At 35.5% G+C, this 17,782-nt stretch overlaps 1 protein-coding gene across 1 annotated transcript; it reads right to left on the bottom strand.

Annotated features, from left to right (window-relative positions):
• Window positions 1-5,254: 5,254 nt before the first annotated feature.
• Window positions 5,255-11,650, bottom strand: LOC111997044 (purine permease 3). Its single transcript, XM_024029081.2, has 2 exons — window positions 10,818-11,650; window positions 5,255-6,004 (listed from the first exon to the last, which is right to left on the bottom strand). The coding sequence occupies exons 1-2, from the start codon at window positions 11,529-11,531 to the stop codon at window positions 5,660-5,662; spliced, it is 1,059 nt and encodes a 352-aa protein (XP_023884849.1). The 5' UTR covers window positions 11,532-11,650; the 3' UTR covers window positions 5,255-5,659.
• Window positions 11,651-17,782: the final 6,132 nt, after the last annotated feature.

A 17,782-nucleotide genomic window follows, 5' to 3' on the forward strand; every position in this document is an offset into this window, starting at 1 on the left:
TCTAATTGGCAAAAACAAGCTAGGTTTTATTGATGGATCTTTGACCATCTCTTCACCATTGGTGAATTCTCCAGAGGCTGCTCAAGCATGGATTCATGTTGATAATGTAGTGGGAACCTGGCTTATCAACTCTGTATCACCAAAGTTCCAAGGAAGCATTATCTATAGAGATACTGCCTTGGAGATTTGGACTGACCTTCGAGACACTTTCAGTCAAGGAAATGGAACCAAGATCTTCAATATCCAGAAGCAAATTGCTGAGATTCATCAGGGAGAGCAATCACTCACTGATTACTTCACTCAGCTTAAAATTTTGTGGGACCAATTGCAGAATCTGAGTCCATTTCCCTAGTGTACTTGTCGTCAGTGCGTGTGTGGAATTAATCAAAGGTTGAAGAGCCTTCAAACCAAGGAATCCACCATGAAATTTCTTATGGGAGTGAACGATGCCTTCTCTCAAGTAAGAACTCAAATCCTATTAATGGATCCCTTACCTTCTGTCAATAAGGCACATTCTTTGTTCATCCAAGAAGAAATGCAGAGGTCTGTGCATAATATTGTTAGAGTTGAATCCACTGCCCTAGCAACCAAGAACTCAAGAACCAATTTCAAAGGCAAAGATAGGCCTTTATGCACTCACTGTGGAAAGCTAGGCCATACTGTGGACAAATGCTATAAGTTGCACGACTTTCCACCAGGATTCAAGTTCAAGAATAGTAAAAATGCTACTGCTCATCAAGTTTCAACGAATCTTGAACTAATTCAAGGCAACACCTTTACTGGAGTCACTGAATTTGTTCCATCCATGTCAGTATCTCAAGCTCCAACCTTCACTCATGACCAATACCAGCAACTTCTGACCTTAATTGGTTCCTGCTCTACTCAACAATTTCCTAAAGGTCAAGAACTTCATGTTGCCAACTCTGTGACTTATCCATCAAATGTTGTTGCAGGTAATTCCATCAACTTCAAGCATTCTATTTTCTCTGCTAAAGTTGTTAATAGAAGAGCTTATAGTCTTTACACATGGGTCATTGACACTGGTGCAAGTGATCACATAGTTTGTTCCATTCAATTGATGACTTCTTATACTGAAATTTCACATACTATGGTTGAATTGCCAAATGGGGAAGCAGCTCTTGTTACACATGTTGGTACTATTCAACTTTCCTCCCATATAACCCTTAGTAATGTCCTTTGTGTACCATCCTTTACCTTTAACCTTCTGTCAGTCAGTGCTTTAACAAAATCCCAACCTATATCCTTGGTTTTTTTGTCTCAATTTTGTTTTCTGCAGGACCTTACATGTTGGAGCACGATTGGAATGGGTAAAATGCATGATGGTTTGTACTTGTTACAAGATTGAAGCCTCTCTCAAGCTACTACATCTCTTTCTGATTACCTTTCCAAGCAGCATTTCAAGTCCTTTTCTGCTGTTTGCTCTTCTTCCCTCTCTACAAATGTGTTTTCTCTTTGGCATTCAAGACTTGGGCACCCCTCTGATGTCAAGGTTCATTCTTTAAGTAGCACTTTACCTTTCCTTAAGAATTGTTGTAATAAGCCCTGTATTGTTTGTCCTTTGGCAAAACAGAAAAGAATTCCTTTTCCATTCAATAATAATAAGTGTGCTTGCCCTTTTGATCTTATTCATATGGATGTATGGGGTCCCTTTTCTGTTTTAACTTCTAATGGTCATAAGTATTTTTTAACCATTGTTGATGATGCTTCTAGAGCAACTTGGGTTTTCTTGCTCAAAGCAAAATCTGAAGTTAGACCTCTTATTGTATCTTTCTATAACATGGTTCTCACTCAATTTGGAACCAAGATTAAATCCATTAGATCTGATAATGCCTTCGAGTTTAGTTTCAATGACTTTTACAGCTCCAAATGGATTGTTCATCAATTGAGTTGTGCTTACACTCCACAACAAAATTCAGTTGTGGAGAGAAAGCATCAACACATTCTTGCCACTGCCAGGGCCTTACAAATTCAATCCAATGTTCCTCTCTCTTTTTGGGGTGACTGTGTCCTCATTGCAGTCTACCTTATAAATAGGCTTCCATCCCCTTTCCTAAATCATAAAACCCCTTTTGAACTTTTATTTCACAAACCTCCTTCTTATTCACATTTTAGAGTTTTTGGCTGCTTGTGTTATGCTACCAATCTCACTCCTCATAAACACAAATTCACACCTAGAGCTAGAAAGTGTGTCTTTCTAGGATATCCTTTCAATGTCAAAGGCTATAAACTGTTTGATCTTGATTCTCACACTACTTTTCTGTCTAGAGATGTTGTGTTTCATAAGTCAAGCTTTCCTTTTGCTTCAGATGCCTCTTCTCAATCTATCACTCTTATTCCTCTACCTATCTTCCATTCACCTTCTTCCTCTGAATCTATTGTTGTTCCTCTCCCTATTCCTTCCTCTTCCTCTACAATTTCTGATGACGCTATTGTCCAAATCCATCAAGATTTCGATGAAGAGGTTCATGAGTTTCCGGATGCAACTGATGTTCCTGGTGCATCTGATGCAAATGATGTTTCTGATGCATCTGCTTTACCTGCTGTCCTTAGAAGGTCTGCTAGATCTTCTAAACCACCCTCTTACCTTAAGACTTATCATTGTAATCAAGTCAAATCAGTAGCCATTCCAAGCTCCTCCAATCATGTTTTAGGTACTTCTCATCCCCTTCAATCCTATCTGTCTTACACTAATCTGACCCAGCCTTATAAATCCTTTTGCTATGCCATTTCTTCCATCATTGAACCTACTTTTTACTCCCAAGCTGTTGGTAACCCCAAGTGGCGGGCAGCCATGGATGCTGAGATTTCAGCTTTAGAAGCTAATCAAACATGGACTATTACATCCTTGCCACCTGGTAAGAAACCCATTGGTTGTAAGTGGGTATATCGAGTGAAGTACAAATCAGATGGTTCAGTTGAGAGATATAAGGCCAGGTTGGTTGCCAAAGGTTTCACCCAAAAGGAGGGGTTGGATTACATTGACACTTTCTCACCAGTTGCCAAAATGGTGTCTGTCAAAGCTGTGCTTGCTGTGGCTGCTGTGAAAGGTTGGTTTCTCAGCCAACTTGATGTCAACAATGCATTTCTCCATGGAGATTTGCATGAAGAGGTCTTTATGTCACTTCCACCAGGCTTTCACAGCAAGGGGCAGCCTCAATTTCAGCAGTCTAAGCAATCTCACAGCAAGGGGGAGCAGCCTCAGTTGATTTGCAAACTAAATAAATCACTATATGGTCTCAAACAAGCCTCTAGAATATGGTTTTCTAAGTTTTCAACTGCCTTAATTGAACTTGGTTTTGTTCAATCCAAAGTTGATTACTCATTGTTCACTAGGCAGCAAGAAGATTCATTCATTGTATTGCTGGTTTATGTTGATGATGTTCTAATTGCAAGTAATGATAAAAAGGGAGTTGAGGAGTTTAAAGTTTTGTTAGACCAGAAGTTTAAGTTGAAGGATTTAGGGGACTTGAAGTATTTTCTTGGTTTGGAGGTAGCAAGGACAGCCAAGGGCATTTCCTTATGTCAAAGGAAATATGCTCTAGAAATTTTGGAAGATGTTGGACTACTAGGGTGCAAACCAACCAAGGTTCCTATGGATCCTACTTTGAAACTTAGTAAACATGAAGGTGATGTGTTACATGATCCTAGTCAACACAGGAGGTTGGTAGGGAGGCTGCTATACTTAACTATTACTAGGCCTGACATTACTTTTGCTGTTCACAAGCTCAGTCAGTTCATGGCAACACCTAGAAAGCCCCATTATACTGCTGCACTTAAGGTACTTCATTACCTTAAGAATGAACCAGGGAGAGGATTATTCTTTTCTGCAAAGTCAGAACTCCATGTCAAAGGCTTTAGTGATGCAGATTGGGCATCATGTCCAGATACAAGAAGATTTGTTACAGGTTACTGCATTTTTCTTGGAGACTCATTGATTTCTTGGAAATCAAAGAAACAAGCTACTGTGTCAAGATCTTCAGCTGAGGCAGAGTACCGGGCCATGGCTGTGGCAACTTGTGAAATTGTATGGATACTTTATTTGTTAAGGGATCTGCAGATTAGACATGATAAAGAGGCAATGTTGTTTTGTGACAGCCAATCAGCCTTGCACATAGGGTCCAATCCAGTTTTCCATGAAAGGACCAAACATATAGAGATTGATTGTCACATTGTAAGAGGCAAAGTGTTGGCTAAGGTGATTGAGTGTTGCCAATTGGCAGATTTATTGACTAAAGCACTAAGCCATAAACAATTCTCTGTGTTAACATCCAAGATGGGACTGCTCAACATCTATTATTCCTTAGTCCATCTTGAGGGGAAGTATGAAAAGCAAGAGGATGCACCAGAGGATGCACCAGCTGCCACACCAGTGCAGCACAGCATGCCACCCAGTGCAGCAGCCAGTGCATCAGGTGATGCAGACCCAGCTGCCACAATCAGTGCTGCACAAATCAGTGCAGCACAGATTGGTACTCAGTGCCCAACTAAGACAAGAAATTCAAGACCAAATTCAAGTAGAAGTCCAGACTGTTTCTCAGAATTGAAGAAAATGAAGACTTGTAATTATTCCTCTAAACGACAGTGTGGTTTACTTAGTCTACTTGATGAGTATACATAAACGGCATGTAGTTTTCCTTGCTTCTTGATTAGTTAGTTTGTTAGCTCTAAGTCAGACACGTGAGAAAATTAGTTATGTTTGTTACATTGTGTTCACACGTGCTTGAAGTGGTTAAGTTAGTATATATATATGATTGTACAGTTACAGAATCAATTCAATGAAAATAGTTTTTCATCCAAAACTTTATAGTTTGCAATAAGAAAAGTCAACCAAAGTGGTAGAAACAATCCATGATGACAGACCTGCAACATCTTGCACAACTTGGTTTAACCATCCACACTACTTTAGACTTAGCTTCTTTAGCTATTAGAATGCCGATCCAGTATTACTGGGGTATCTCTAGTAGTTCTGTAATGATACTTTAACCTCTTCTTGTTAATGTTTTTCATGATATCAAGAGAAAAAAAAAAAAAAAGATTGAGTTGGACTTGGAGGATTGCAAAATTTCATAAGGGTGATATTTGAATAGGAAAAGTAAACACAATCCATAAAACTTTTACTATTTCTACTATGAATGAGTAGAGTAGTATATAAGATAATATATCTTATTTATTTATGAGAGAAACCATGATAGAATGGTATCCTACATTCCTACCAAAGTTCGTGGGCTCACACTTGAAAAAAAAATGAACAAAAATTTTGTTTCATCAAAATTGAGAAAACCAACATATTACATTTTCAAACAAACAGCTTCGCTGAAAACAAAGCCAACATGTAAAACAGTGCAAGTATTCATTGTGTATCTTAAATTAAAAACAGAGTATAACAATTTCCAAATACAGCACAAAGCTTTGAGATGCATTGTATATATTCTTCATCTTGATCCTATTAACCACTCTTGCTATCGCATGAATTTGCATATTAGATAAGCAAATCTTCGAAATTTTCCCCATGCAAGCCAAATTTAGAGCTTTTTTCCCCGTGATATTATCGAATTCGATTGAAGGGAAGCCATGCTTAAATACCTTCATACATATCCTACTATATGTGAAAAATCAAGAAATACAACTAGTTTTGTTATCATGGATTGGTAATATCTTGAGGTACTTGTGTCTCTATCGGAATCTGCTTCTTTTTCTTGTCATCTTTTATCTCACCATAAAAATATGAAACAAATCCCCACAGAGAAAGTGCAAGAGCAACTCCTTTTTCTGCTTGAAATTTTTCTCGGTAGAAAATAACTGCTAGGACCTCTGTCACTGGGAGTAGAACCGCAATTACAATTCCAGATAGCAAAGACGAAGCACAAAAGATGATTCCCACTGCTCCCATGAAGAAACACTGCCAAATAATTGCACTCCACACTATCACCACGTAGTACTTTGTTTCCCCGAGCTCAAATGCCCTCGCTTCTCTTGGAATTGCCTACAGAATAATAGAATTTACACTGCATAAAATATTCGTAGCTACAATATTATGGAATTAACTTCTTAAAGTTTCACTTGGGTTGGATTTAAACTACATGTTGTGATATACCATCACTGCTTCTTTACATAACACACAACCCACAGCTCTAGAAATGTTTTATTTGGAGAATTTATTATGTTTCCAGCATCCAAATTTTCAAGAATGTGATGTTTAAGAATGTAATTATGTTCACGTTTAGCTTAATTAGGAAATTGATGCAGATGAGCAGCTGCCACTAGCTACTTCCGTACTCAACCATCGATCCATTTTTCATACATGATGCAACTTCGCATACCTTCACATTGAACAGTCTTGCTCTAATAAACACTAATTATAAGTGGCAAAAGCCATGGAAGCTCGGTCTCTTTTATTTAATTATCAGAGATTTTATTAGTTGAGTTACCTAAAACTCATAAATTATTTATTCTTTTAAGAATATTTTTATGCTAATAAACTCTTCTTTTTTTTTTTGTGTGTGTGTGTGGATGCTTATTGACACTCATGGAAAAAAGTTTTAAGTGGTAGACATATAATGGTGCTTTGTAATTAAAAATCAACATAAAAACCCCACCAAAGTGAATCCCTTTTTAGAATCTTATAGTATTGATGACATAGTGATTTTTTAATATTAGTACTGCAGTAGTGCCATCCATTAACCCGTGATAATCAAAGCATATTGGACCAACCTTATCCACATATTTAAGTAGAGAAAAAGATTAATACATTAGACTGTTCATGTAAGATTTCAGCATAAAAAGGTTGCAGTTCCAGTCATTAAAGAGAAAAAACATTGTGTCACATTAGACTATCCATGTAAGACTTTCTACATAAAGAGGTGGCAGTGCCACTCATTAAAAACGACAAACTAGGGGTAATTTTAAAAACTGCACCACCAACCAAAAAAGCATGCTAAGATCATTCACCCCTAGACTTGCAAATGCCATATGTTGACATATTTAGCATCAAAAACTCAAAAAAACCCCATTACCTAGACTTGAAAACTCAAAAAAATTTATAATTGTGCTACAGTACCATCCCAAATATATGATGGTACAGTAGCACAATCCCAAATCTCAATTTTTTTTTTTAAAATTCCAAATCTCTGCTCTTTCTCTCTCTTTGGTGTCTCTTTTCAGTCTTTTGCTCTCCCTCTCTCCACAAGAATCCAAACTCCTCTCTCTCATCACATCTCTCTTTAGCTCATAGTGGTGGGTATTTTCTGGCGTGGGTCAGGTGACGGTGTGTGTCGTGGGTATGGTAGCGTGAGTTGGGTCGTGGGTATGGCAATGTGAGTTGGGTCGTGGGTCTAGCAGCGTGGACGTGGGTCGTGGTGAGGTAGGTTGTGGCGAGGTCGTGCGTGGCAAGGTGAGTCGTGGCGAGCTGGGTCACGGACTCATGGCGTGGTGAGATCGGGTGGATCATGGCAAAGGTGAGTGGGTTTTGATTTTGGGTGGGTTTCGATGGGGTTTGGGGTGGATTCTGACTTTGATGGGGTTTGGGGTGGATTCTGACTTTGATGGTGTTTGGATTTTGATTTTTTGCTATGGGTTTTTTGTTTTTTGGATTTGGATGGTTGGATTGTTTGCTATGGATTTTTGTTTTTTGGACTTTGGATTTCGATGGGGTTTGGGTTTAGCATGGATTGGTTGGTTTGGTTTGGTTTGGCGTGTTGGTGGTGGTCTGGTGGTGGCGTGGTGATTGATATAAAATGATTCTTGGTGGTGGGTGGTGTGAATATTGCTCAGCGGAGGTGGGTGGTGATTGGGAAGCTGGACAGTGGTGGTGGTGGTGGGTAGTTGAGAGAGAGAGAGAGTAAGAGAAACAAAGATTATAGAGAGAAGTGAGAAATATTTTTTATATTATTTTAATATGTGGTATGGTAAAATAAAAGTTAGGATGTTAGGTGTATTGTAAAATGATATATTATAAATGATAAAGTAGTTTTTAAGATGGTAAAATAGATTTTTTTTTAGATGTTGGATGTGAATGCTCTTGATACTAAGCTGTCAGTGACTATTTTTACAAATGCAATGGTGTTGATGCAGACATTGGTATTAAAAAAAAAAAAAAAAAATCACATTTGATTGCCTAACCACCCCCCCCCCTCTCAAACCACCTGCTTAGTGTTGGGTTGGCACAAACATGATTCATTTTAATTTGTTTAATAAATTGTTGTATTTTGTTTACACATATACAACTCATTTCAATCTATTTAAGTAATAAGACCTAAAATAATTAACATATTTTTATATTTTGTAAGCACATAAATTACAATAATTAACAAATAAATTCTACATAAATTATGTTTCGTAGTAAAATTAATAGAAGTACTAGCAACATTCAATCTAAAAGCTTTTATTTAAAGCTAACGAAATTCCACTCAAATTTACAAATATACACAATTTAAAGAAAGATAAAATGAAATAAGAATTTATTTATTTTTCTTTGTTTTCAATAAAAGGTAGTTTTTATACTTTCAATGATGAGTTTTTCAATATTACTAATAAATTCTTTTAATTACTTAATTCCATATATAAAATTTAAAATGTTATTGAATAAAAGTGACATTTGTTTACATAAATTAGGGAAAATTACACTTTAACCCCCAAGCTATACTCTTTTTTACACTTGCACATCTAAACTATGAAAATGCATACTTTATCCCCCTAACCTATTTCTCAGGTAATACTTGTCCCCTAAACTATGTGCATTTTAATCGTATAAGAGGGGTTAAGTATAGAAGGATGTATGGTATAGGGGTAGGGGTAGGGGAGGGGGGGGGGTTAGAGTGTGCATTCTCATCGTTTATGAGGGTAAGTGTAAAATGGGTCATAAATTAGGGGGTTAAAGTGTAACTTTTCCAATAATTTAAATAGGCTCATATCAAAACTGGTCAACCCAATAATGGTTTGAGTTATTTTAGGTTGTAGGAAATACAAAATTAACCCTTTTTTTTTAATCAATTTGCATCAAGCCAAACCACTATGACATAAATTTATTAGACTAAACATTAAATAGCAAAAAATAAAAAATCATGTCATGTTTTTATTGGTGGATTAAGTAAAATAATATTGTTACCCTAAGAAATTTGAATATGAAATGATTTTTTTCCCTTTTTTCAATGGTGACAATCAATTGATCACACATATAAAAAACAACACTATCACAATAAAACTCACAATTTTGCAACAATTTGTCCAAGTGACAAGTTGTAAGTGATGGAGTTGTAAACCAATCACTTTTATTCAACTACTTACAACTCTTCACATAGACAAGTTGTAACAAAAACTATGGGTTTTATGGGCAAAATTTAGGTACGACACTTAGATAATGTTCCTTAGGTTTCCCTCTTAAGATTCAACTATGTGGTTGTACTTAACTAAAAGTATACTTTCATCTCATGAGGGGGAAAAAAAAAAAAAAAAACTACATAACTGAATTTTAAGAATAGCATTTAAAGATCAGCACCTAAATTTTGCTTGGGCTTTATTTTGGCACTTTGTTTGAGCTTTATTTTGGCACAAGCATTATTCCACTTTAGACTTTCTAACCTTTGGGGGCATAGAGGTGATTTCCATTTTTGAGGAACTCATTGAATTGATGTGATATATAAACATCCTTGGCCCATCTAACGCCTCTAAAGACTTGTAAAGCATATAATTTCAACAATGTTTTAATGTTGGAAAATGTCAACAAGTAGTTGTAGGAGTTTGTGTAGAAAAAAAAAAACAATTTTTTTAATGATTTTACTCAGGGCATATATTAGTAAAATTAATTTTTAATCATAGGATAGTAAATTGAAATATTATGGTTATTTAACAAAAAATTAACTCTTTGAAGCCATGACAAGTGTATAAAACAATTTTTGTTAAAAAAAAAGGTATTAGAAAATTTCTGTTATTATTATATAATTTATTTCTTCGATGGATATATATATATATATATATAATTTTTTTTTTTTGCTGAAATGCGATGAATACTTAATTATTATGCCAAAGAAAGTTCTGACATAATCCAACGTTAAAAATATAGAAAATAACTTCTCCTATAATTTAAGAAAAGAAGGAAAAAAAAAAAAAAAAAACAAAACCCCTTGTCCTATTCTCAAAACTATATTGGTCAACGAAAATAATTAGGCCAGCGAAGAAAGTGAGAGGCCAAAGATGGACTGGCAGATACATTAACATCTACCAGAAGAATTTGAATTTCACAAGGCCTAAAACTCACGGTATATACTATTTAATAAGAGTTTTTTACTCAAATTGAGTTCTAAATAGTAAAATTGATCTGGTATGATTGTACTTATTCTTTAATATATAATATGATGATATGGAATGTTGGGATTTGAAGGTATAAAACTTGAGTTAATCAAAAAAAAAAAAAAAAAAACAAAACCCCTTGTCCTATTCTCAAAACTATATTGGTCAACGAAAATAATTAGGCCAGCGAAGAAAGTGAGAGGCCAAAGATGGACTGGCAGATACATTAACATCTACCAGAAGAATTTGAATTTCACAAGGCCTAAAACTCACGGTATATACTATTTAATAAGAGTTTTTTACTCAAATTGAGTTCTAAATAGTAAAATTGATCTGGTATGATTGTACTTATTCTTTAATATATAATATGATGATATGGAATGTTGGGATTTGAAGGTATAAAACTTGAGTTAATCCTATTATAAATTATCAGTTATTCTAAAACTTTAAACTAAATTTTAAACCATTAAAAAATGTAAATTCCATTATTTAACTATAATTATATCACATACCTGGAAGTCTTTGTTAATCAGCATCCCTATGGTGCAAAAAAGAGTTGCAAACAAACTCATCACCATCTGAATCTCCATCACCAATGAATAAGTGATGGCCTGCTTGGCCTTCTTGTAGGTCAATTCCACCAAGGGCAACACAAACCCATATAGTGCCGAAGCACCTAGTGTCATGAAGAACCCAGCAAAGTACTCCTTATTAGATTCACCATTAGGACGATCATTGCTCGTATGTAAAGCCAAAACACCAGCTCCAATGGTGAGCAAAACCACTGCGTTGATGGAATAGGAAGTGAACTTTTGCTTCACTAAAAGGAAAGCAAAGGCAGCAGTGAAAGCAAGCTGTGAGGCAATGATTAAAGAAGAAGTTGAGACGGGGAGGCGAGCCACGCCATAGGCGTAGAGATAGTCATCAAAGCCTGTGAGGATTCCTATAACTGCGGAGGCAATGAACAAAGGTGGTCTCATGAAGAAGCGCTTTGTGCTTGAGCCTTGTTTGGCTCGGCGGTTTAAGTATGTGATTATGAGAGGGACGAGAATGATAGGCCAGCCACCAGTTTCAAGCCAACTTGAGAACCAAACTCTTTTTCCGCCATGGATGAAGTAAAGTCGCATTATTAGAGGGCCGCCACAATTGCCAATAGATAATAGGATGCAGCTTAGTATGAGAAGAACTTTGTTCATGGCGGGGTTTCCTTGAGCTTCCAGTTCCATGATTGTAGAACTCTCTTTCTCGTTCTCTGTGTTTGTGTTTCTCTCTCTCTTATCTCTATGTATGATAATAAATAATAAAGTAGGGATGAAAAAGAAGGCAAAAGACAGGTCAAGAATCAAGATATATATTGAGGGGGTATGAATTTTAAAGGGCCTTTATATTTGAGTATTTATTTTTGGATCCGTTAGCATATGTTAACGATTATTTTTTTTAAAATTTTGATACAATTTTTATGAAAAATATAAGAAGTCATAACAAAGTTTCCATAAAAAGTTTCTAAAATTATTTATTAAACTAATGTCCCTAGGAAATTTGTTAATTTTTCTCTTTTTTATTTTATTTTATTTTAGGGCAAGATTTGGATATAATACTTAAGTATTGTTCCTTAGGTTTCCCTTTAAAGATTTTACCGAGTAAATTTTTTCTCATAGGATAGAAGACTGTAAGTGTATTTTTTAATTAAGTAATTAATTGCATGACTGAATCTTAATTAAAAGGAGAATCTAAGGAACAACACCTAAAATATTGTAACTAAGTTTTGTCCTTTATTATTTATATATAGGGTTGTTTCAAAGTGTGTGTTACCGACCTTTAATTCGACCACAATTTGAACAAGTTGGTTTGATTGAAAGTGACTATGTGTGGGTTTGGATACGGCGTTACCAAACCCACGTCTGCATTTTCAGACATTTTTTTTTTTCAGCGCGTGAATAGTAAATCACATGAATTTACTGTGCAGGGAAAAAAAACACTGTTCACGCATTGTTCATGAACTGTTTATGGGACCTACAACCACTTTATTTAAAAAAAAAATATTAAAAATGGGTCCCGTGACATTATTCATACATTTAAAAATTATTTTACTACAGTATTTTCAGCAACAATAAGTTGTATCCAAACGGACCCTATATATATGTTCAGCTAAAAAAGAGTGACTATATATGAGGCAATAAATCAAGTGATACATCCAATTTCACAACATGTTAAAGTGATTTTTTTTTGTTTGTTGAGTGAGAAGAACATGTTAAAGTGATTGATTGGTAACTCATCAACAAGTTTTGTTCACTATTTTTTATTTGGACCTATCCCTCTTTCTCTATTATTCATATTTGACCATTTCAATCTACTAACTTTCATATATATGATGTTAAGAACATATAGAACATATAATTTAATTATGAGTTTTTTAAAATATGAATTCAATAACAAATTATTGGGTTGTATAATATTGCTTAGAGTTACACAATTTGTAACTTGAATATATATATATATATATATTGTGGGGGCCTTTTTTACTGAGTTGGGCTGGGCTGCCCCTTTGTGATTGTAGGCCCAAGTGTTCTGGGTTGCGGGAGTCGAGACCGGTCCAACTGAAACTCAACTTGGTCGGCTGGTGCGCGAACTACGCCTCATCTGCCAGGAGAGTGCTTGCGGCAGGCAGAGCTGTTTCAGAGAAACTTGCGGCAGACAGATACAATTGATAAAACAGAACCGTGTATTCTGGAATGACCAGATAGTTCCTTTAATAGGAAATGACCAAATGATCCATAATCACAATAATATTAACAATTTTGACAAATAAAATAGTAAGGGCAAATGGCAATAAAGATTAATCAACAGATAAAGGAAATAAGTTTAGTTCGATCCGCAGAAGCAAGGTCAAAGAGGAAGAATGCCTCTTCTCAACACGATCAACCTCCGGGAAAAGAATTCCTGCCATAGAAATTAATGGGTTTGAGGGAGGCGGACCTGAATGGACAATGCCCAGGACAATTATAGAAGAGAGCAGGGATTTGAGAGGAAGAGAAGGGAAGGGACTTATCGGTGCATGCCACTAACTCTTGCTCGTTTCTCTCTATCTTTCTCTTCTTTTTAGTCTTTCCTTAGTGATTTCCACAATTGTGGTTTTTAGTATTGTCCTTCCCCTATTTTCCTAAGTATGTCTCAGAGTTTTTTTTTTTTTTTTTTTTTTTTTTTTTTTTTTTTTTTTTTTTTTTTTTTTTTTTTTTTTTTTAATGTTGTGTTGTATTGCGTCATTGTTGTCCCTGTACACGGCAGAGGCTTCCTTCTTATAGTGCCTGCCGTGACCGAATTTTACTATTCTACCCCTTAACCACCTTTGTTTGGTCTAGGTGTACTTGCCGACCATTACTGTTCCGTCTGCGAGTTCCCCTGTTACAGAAAAAGACAACTATTTTGTCTGTTAGTCTGTCGTGGCACCTCTTCTTGCCGTGGTGATGTTTCTCTCTCTCTATCCCTCATGGCATGCAACTATTGGTTCCAACTTAGCATTGCCTCTTTTGGGTGGTATTTCATCCCAGCAGGACCTATCTCCCAAAAGAGCTTGAGCAAGAACCTCAAAACAGGTCTTCCCCTCTCCTCACCTCCAAACCATGCCCTCTTACCTCTGACCCACGGCCCCACCATGTCCCGTATTGGCTGGGTACAGGCTGGTGGTGCCTGGGTCTTGCGCGTGCATATGTCTAAAGTCTGCTTGCTATTCATACATCTGCCGTGGACTGGAGACTTTGCTTGTACTGCCTGCCGCCTGTTTCTGGCTTTCCACGAGCTGCTACTCTGATTTCCCACTCCCATAGGGTTTGGGCTTTACCGAGTACTGGGCTTTGTGTTCTCTTCAACCCAATTCTTTAATTGCCTTGGCTTCCTACTGCATTACTTGGCATTTCCTGCCGCGGCGATTTGTTCCTGCTAGGCCTCTTTTCAAGCCTGCCGTTCCATTCTTTCTCCCAGTGGCTTAATATGGCCACTGGTGTTCTCACTTATGGGCTCCAGTGTCCCTTTCTTTTCCCTTAGGCCTTTCCGGCCCATTTACTTCCTTTGGACTTCCTCGGTTCATTTACTAACTCCGCATCCCATGGGCTTTTACTAACTTAATTGGGCTTCTCTGGCCCAATTTCCTCATTCTCATCCTTGGGGTTTATGGGCTTGCCATTATCCCCTACTTTCTTTGTTTACATTGCTTTTGGGCCTGCCACGGCCCATTCTCATGTTTCCATACCATATACTGCCCATGGGTGCTATTTTCTCTCTTTCCGAGCCTTTTAGGCCCACCTATTTTCTCAAGACCCATTTATTTGTATTAAGGGCTTGTGATCCATTATTCCTGCCGCTTGGGCCTAATGGTTTTACTTAGTCTGCCGCTTCTCTACTGCCCGTATTACTGGGTTGGGCTGCATTCTGTTTATTTCAAAAAATGACCCTCAACATATATATATATATATATATAGTGAACTTAGGCATGTGCGGAGTAGTTTTGATATATCTAACATGATGGTGATTTGTAGAGTTATCCACGACATAGGTACAAAAAGAAACGGCTATGATGTGTGGCTAACAACAATTCAAGATTCCCTTGGGGCTTCTTTCTGTTAGGTGATTGCTTGTCGTCCTACTAAAGCAATATTGTGGTCGATTCTTGGGATATTATTGGTCGTTTGTGCTAGCTAGAAAAGCTTTCGGAGAGTTAAAATAATAATCATAATGCTAGGACCCTGTCATTATTTACTATTTAGGAACTTTTTTCCATTTCTGATTGGTTTTTTTAATATATCCGTAACATTACCTTCCTACTATATATATATATATATATTACCTTTTATTCTTTTTAAAATTGATATGGATTTGGATATGATAGAATCATAGAATGCTTTCACTCCATCTTTAATTTCCATCAAATGTTTGATCATGAAACTCCTAGAATTGTTGCTGAGATTAAGAAAAGAGAGAGCAATTATAGAGCATAAATAGAATTAGTGTAGAATCGGCTTGATGACCTAAGTCCACAACACACAAAAATTGAGCGTATATTTTTATAATTTTTTTTTTTTGGGTAAAATATATTTTTGTAAGGTTTTTTTTATTTTTTTATTTTTTTTTATTGGTATATTTTTATAAGGTTGAACTATATATGACAAAGGAACCTACTATTTATAATGAGATGGGTACATCATCATTATCACAGATCTTCTTGCTCTTTTTCGTTTAAAAAAAAACAAAACTACTTTAGTGACTTGTTCTTCTTTTCTTCTCTTTTTTCTTCCTAGTTACACCATTATTCATCTCAATTGTCAACTTCCTTAGTATGGTTCGTCAGATTTTCTGTTCCTTATTTTAATTTCTAGTTTTCTGCTATTACATATGTTCAAATCATGTTGGAGTTGGGTCAAGAAGTGTGGATGATTATCATTATCCTGTCGGGGTGGGAATCACCAATACTGACAAATAGAAAATAAATCTAATGTTGACAGTGTGCAAGGAAGGATTAAGGAGTCCAAGTATTTATAGATTTCTAATGACTGTCTGTAACAATTATGTTTTTCCTCTTAAAAATGCATCTTACCTAAGAAACATAACCTGTCAATATATAGTGAAGGTGCACTATATTCTAGTGTGATCACCCATCAATATTATTATTATACTGTAACATCTTTCACTTGATCGCACCATAACTAATGGTGTTAAATGCGATAAACATACATTATGATATCACCGTGGTCTAGTATTGCCCAATGTTGATTCTTATTTATGCTCTTTATAAATCGGTGTCAGTGTTGGACTCTGACAAAACTGTGTACACATCTTGTAATGCACAACTAACCTACTAGTCTTGCCTTTTGATTGGAAGATAAATTTTCTTTTGTCACTCTCAAACGTAAATACTACTAACTACTAACTACCAAGATTAATACCCATGCAAATGACTCCTGACCCATTTCTAGGTCTCGTTGTTTCACAATACTAGTTTTTGAAAGAGATCGTTCCAAAGCAAATTGTAGAAATTTGGATACAAAATTTTTGAATGATGTAGACAAAAGCACTTGTCATTGTAACGTGGCTTTATTAGATTACTCTTATAAGCTGGTTCCGTGCATGGCAACAAGATTCTAAGCCTTTGTTTTAGCACCTTTGGCCTACCTATCTTTTCAAATTTGATTGGAGTTAAAACGACCACTAGCTGACTTTGAAAAATATATATCAATTTGTGTCTTTGTCTAATGGTGTTTTGTGCTGCAAATTATAGTAGAGTAATAGAAAAGTTTTGTTCTTTTTTATTTGTTACTGAGAGTTTTGTTTTGTTTTTTGTTTTTTGTTTTTTTTGGGTTTGGATTTTGTGAGAATTATTTTAGTATCATCTATATTTTATTAGTGAAATTTACTTCTCATTATCACATGCAAATTTTTAGTATTCTCTCGTGTGTTTTAGTGTTTATTTTTCTCTTAGATTTTCTTTGTTCCTATCATCTGTTTATGAGAATATTTCTCAACCCCATGATAGTTTTTTCCAATCGATTTCGTAGTTTTTCCCAATCGGTTTTGTATGGGAGTGCTTCTAGAATCCCTTTCACATGAATAACAATTGTAATTAACAAAATGGTCCTCTCAAGGCATTGAATAGGCTATCCCAATTCCCATGAAGTTTTTATTGTCTTTGTTTTGCATGCTAAATCCAGCACAGAGTTCATGTTTGCCTTATTTATATGTACAAGTGTACAACAAATCATTAATATCGATAACAATGTAACAAAATGTTCTTGTCTTTCTCCATATATTGCATTTGTACTCTCCTAGGCATGCACAGCTGTTCAGCTAAAGTTGATGTTTTTCTTCCTTAGAAACTAGTGGCACAGCGCCATCTACGACTTTGATATGAGTGATACAATAGAAGTTCACAATATCAAAAAGTTCACAATATTTTGATATGATGTTACTGTTTTAAGTACACTTGGAGATGCGGGTTGTAACCTTCTATAAACATATCTTAATAGTTTAGCCGTAACCTGTAAGACTGTTTTTCAAAAGTCATTTAAAAAACACGAAATATTTCACAAATTTAATTTAACTTGTAATTATGTTTGTTGCTTCACCATAAGTTACTTCTAGTTTTTGTTTTTGTTTTTGTTTTTTTTTTTGTTTAGAAAAGAAATAGTTGAAAAAGCCCCATGAATTGTGACCTCATTTAACTCGTTTTAATTTACTAAGGATTTATTTAAGATCCGTTTATTTTTTTAAAACTAAAAATTTTTATTCATAGATAAAAATAAAAGTTAGTTAAAATAGTATCATGTGGTCTATGAAAATTGCGGTAAGATCTATGAATAGTAGCAAAAATAAGCTGAATAATAAAATAAGTTGACAAAATTTAATCATGCCAAACAAAGACTAAATCTATATTTTATGAGTGATATATCTCAAGAGACTTTTAATTCAATAGCATTTTTCAGTTATTTCA

Source organism: Quercus suber, unplaced genomic scaffold (assembly GCF_002906115.3).
Source record: "Quercus suber isolate HL8 unplaced genomic scaffold, Cork oak 2.0 scaffold_686, whole genome shotgun sequence".
NCBI lineage: Eukaryota > Viridiplantae > Streptophyta > Magnoliopsida > Fagales > Fagaceae > Quercus > Quercus suber.

Excerpts from the sequence above, each read along its gene's own strand:
- LOC111997044 (XM_024029081.2), bottom strand. The coding sequence starts at position 11,531 with ATGGAACTGGAAGCTCAAGGAAACCCCGCCATGAACAAAGTTCTTCTC. Across the intron at positions 6,005-10,817 it reads TGATTAACAAAGACTTCCAG|GCAATTCCAAGAGAAGCGAG; the intron begins GTATGTGATATA and ends ATTATTCTGTAG.